This window comes from Nicotiana tabacum, chromosome 18, assembly GCF_000715075.1.
Source record: "Nicotiana tabacum cultivar K326 chromosome 18, ASM71507v2, whole genome shotgun sequence".
NCBI classification, from domain to species: Eukaryota; Viridiplantae; Streptophyta; class Magnoliopsida; order Solanales; family Solanaceae; genus Nicotiana; species Nicotiana tabacum.
In genome coordinates this window covers 70,250,001-70,254,104 of record NC_134097.1, presented here as the reverse complement: position 1 = coordinate 70,254,104, position 4,104 = coordinate 70,250,001, and the positions used below count along the sequence as shown (strand labels likewise).

At 33.9% G+C, this 4,104-nt stretch overlaps 1 protein-coding gene across 1 annotated transcript; it reads right to left on the bottom strand.

The window, feature by feature from the left end:
• Positions 1-1,419: 1,419 nt before the first annotated feature.
• Positions 1,420-3,186, bottom strand: LOC107791519 (uncharacterized). The gene is made up of 2 exons (XM_016613605.2): positions 2,837-3,186; positions 1,420-2,113 (listed from the first exon to the last, which is right to left on the bottom strand). The coding sequence occupies exons 1-2, from the start codon at positions 3,047-3,049 to the stop codon at positions 1,601-1,603; spliced, it is 726 nt and encodes a 241-aa protein (XP_016469091.1). The 5' UTR covers positions 3,050-3,186; the 3' UTR covers positions 1,420-1,600.
• Positions 3,187-4,104: the final 918 nt, after the last annotated feature.

Sequence of the window (4,104 nt, the reverse complement as noted above, 5' to 3'; positions counted from 1 at the left end):
CATTTTTTTCTTAAACTCCGTGCTTAGTCAAACAGGTTCACATAAATTGGAACGGAGGGAGTAATATTTACTCCATCCGATCCAAAATAAGTGATTTTTTGGTTGTTTTCATACATATTAAGAAATTCACCTTTTAACATTAATTAGCAATGGAATTGACCATATTAACCTTTACTATCTCTTCACATAAACACTCATAACACATACTCCAACATTAATTACTCCAAGGGCAATGTAGGAAAAAAATAATTAATTCATTCTTGAAATCTGGAAAAATTACTTATTTTGGACCACAAGAAAAAAGCCAAAAAATTCACTTATTTTGAACCGGAGGGAGTATCTTTTACTGCTACAACTCATTAGTTTTCCTTATTTGGTGATATTTTTTCACATTTATTTTAACAAAATTTAAAGAAGACATTAAAACTACACATTTAGGAGCGTATAAAATTAATATGGGTATCATGGTAAATTATGCACTTTATTTAGTAGTTATTAGGGGTGTGCAAAGTAATAATGGACAAGTAAAAGTGAAAAAGTAAAAGACAAAAATTACCAAAGTTGCCCTATTCGTCATGAGCAACAAGCCAGCAACCACATTAAAATATAGCCAGAAAAATTAATAGCGAATGTGATTGAAGAAAAGGATTTAAGCTCATTCTAAGAAATTAGGTATTTGTACTTAATGTTTGAAAGGGAAATGTAAGTATCATTGATTACAAAATTATTTTGATTTGACATACTTTCTTAAATAGTCATAGTTTTCAGAAAGCGCGAGGGCAAAATGGATAATGATCCAAGTCCCAGCTCCCTTTGTTCAATTAAACAACTGCCTACTGACCATTAAAGCCTTAAACCCTACAACAGTTTATACTCTTTCCCTGTGCTTTGAGAACAATTTCATGGTCGTTCAGAATTAATATTTTCGATAACATTCGAGGATACAATATCATGTTCTTTCTAAATTAATATACCATAGTGTAGAAATAAGAAGAAAATAAGAGTTTCTCTACATTTCCTCAGAATCTCGAAATGAATTGCATTACAGAATTTGGATTGAGCAAATAAAGAAGAAAGTTTGACCGATTTAAAACTAAGGGCCACTATTTGGCTGTGCATTAATGCTTGGTAGATTAATGACAGAAACCCCTTCAAGCGGTTATACTCTATCCTGTTTGCAATGAGTTCCTCCGACACCTTCCTCTAACAGAAAAATACCAACAATTATGTACATTTGCGTATCTAAGGCAAGGCTTCCATATCTTATACAAGCTTTCTTCCGAACAATTCAAAAATCACAGGTAGATGCCAGAATGCCAAGATTTCCAAACAACAGCAAATGGCCACACAATTTCTGCACATTCCATTGACATGACTTGACTGTTCTACCACTAGTAGTGCATGCAGATAGCCAAAAAATTGAATAATGTTCAAGCATGTATTATTAATCAACATAAATGAGGATATGGTGATTTTATATTCTACACTACCAAGAAGGAACATCCATCCCTTGAAACATGTATATACCATTCTATAACTTACAAGACTATATCTTTTATCTTTACAAAAAATATCAAAATGATTTCTTGCTTCTTCACTCTCATATGGATATATTAAGATCAATCCGAGGCTTCTTCATTGCCACAGGTAATGGAACGACAGTATGGCATCGAGGGCATTTAGGATCATTCTTTGATATTAGCACGTAAAGAAGGCAACTTGGGCAACCAGCAGCAAGGGAAGGGCATAGGTTGTCTTGATCAATCTCTGTATCCACGATTGAGGATGAGGAATTCGAAGTTGGAGATGATGACATTGACACTGATATTGAGCGTTTCCGGGTTGTTTGTTTCTCTGCTCTTTCCAGAGCTGATTTCACTTTTTCCAGGGTGCATACGCTGTGATAACTAGATGATGATGGTGAAGTGGATGATGAAGGAAGCAGCTTAAGGTCTAAGTTGGGTTCATCGAAGAGGTTGAGTGGCTGCTTTGATGCAGGAGGGAAATTAAGGTCTTGAAGCTTTCCAACTGTTTGATGGTTTTGTTGCTTCTGTTCCATGGTCGTCGACGAAGAATTTGAAGAATTGCACCTCTGTAAATATACTTTTCCTGACTGTTTCAAATGAAAAATGTACTTTACAATTAGAATGTTACATCATTGCGATGATTCAGTGGAAAGAAGATAGAAAAACAAATCAAACGGTCTACTATCATGTTACAACGCAAAACAAAGATAACACCTCACTATGTCAAAATAATGAGATGATCAAATAGCTCACTAAAGGAATGATTCATTTTCACGTTAAAACATCAGAGAAACCAAGCCAAGCTAGCATAAATGCTTTAAATTATTTTCTTATACTAATAAAACAGTTTTCCTCACATAGATAGAATAATAAAATGGACATACAAAACATACAGAAGAGAATTAGCCCTTAACGTGAGAGTACTTAATGCTGCGACCATGTAACATAAAGACACTGTACGTGTTTGAATTACGATCAACATTAACTAAAAAGTTACACTCAAAATCTGAAATTGGGACAGAGAATAATTTAGCAAGATATATGGTAAGATAATTAAGATCAGATAGACATTACGGTGAAAGATAAATTCCCTCTGTAATCAATTCCAATACTAAATGCTGCTAAAGCCAACGGAGTGGAACTATATTTAATAAGAATGATTAATTCTGATTTAAAATAATCATGGAAGTAGCAGCAAGTTAAACAAAACGACAGATTCTACAAAAGAAAACAGGGGAAATCAACAGTATACGCAACAATCATCAGTTTCATTTCTTTAGGGAAAATAGGAGTTAGCAAATGATTGGTACCTTCAAGTCGAGGCGCTTTTCCCAGCCAGAAGGAACCTGCAAGTCGAGGTCCAATTCCTTCGAATCAAGAGAACGACAACCCCCGAGTAAGTCCCGTGTGATCAACACCGTTGATTTATTCACTGAAGATGATGAAGACAATGACTCATTCAACCCACCACCACCAGCTGAGTTCATAATCCTAACCAGAGAGCTAACTTCAGCCGCCATCATCGAGAAATCGTGCGGAGAATAGAGAATAGAGAAAAGGAAACGACTTTGAAAAATCTAAAGGGCAGAAGAAATTTAAGTTGGGAAGAGGGTTTTTATAAATAAATTAATGGGCTGCAACAAGTGAGTGAGTAGACGGAGGCCCTTATTCATAAAACTGGTGGTACTATAAAAAGGGAAATTTTAAAATAATATTAATAATAATAATAGTTGTGATTTGGCATTATGTGAATACTAATTAATGGGATTTGGAGTGAAGGAAAGGGCCGTCACCGTCAGTAATGGCGGCAATAAATGCAAATATGGCACTCGTCCACCACCAGCTAGCTCTGCTTTAATTGCAAACATTTTTTCATTAACACTCCTACCCCTTTTTAGCTCTCCCTCCCCTCCCCTTCATTAATTGTTCTCAATCTCTCTTTTATTAGTTTTTGGTCTTTTCTTTCGTATTACGTCTTCTTTTACTCTTCCCTTTTATTTTACTTTTTTTCTTTTCATTTTAAGTTCAGAAAGCAATAATACATGCATTAGCTTTGTGTATTAGTAATGCTTTATTTGATACACTTTTTCAATTTATGTATAACTGCTACAAGCATTAGTTATACACTCTATTTGGTATTATCCTATGTATAATTAATGCATAGAAAACCATGGCATTAGCTATACAAAGGCTATTAATACATGCATTAGCATGATTAAAGACAAAATTATCCTTAAAGTCCCTTAAGTTAAAGAATATGGAAGGCATTTTTGTAAACAATTAAATTTCTTTAAAATTATGCAATGCATTTTAATTTTTAATACACCACACCAAATAATGCATAAGAAATAATCTCTGTATAACTAATGCTTGCATTACTAACCCCTGCATTACTAATGCACCTTATTTAGCATTATTCTTATACGCCCTACCAAACGACCCCTCACTATGATGATTAAAAATGGAGAATGATGAAAAGTCAATAAATATATGGGTGTGTTTGGTAGGAAAAAAATATTTTTCAATTTTTTAATATTTGGTTGGCGTAAATATTATGAAAAATATTTTCTTCGTGAGC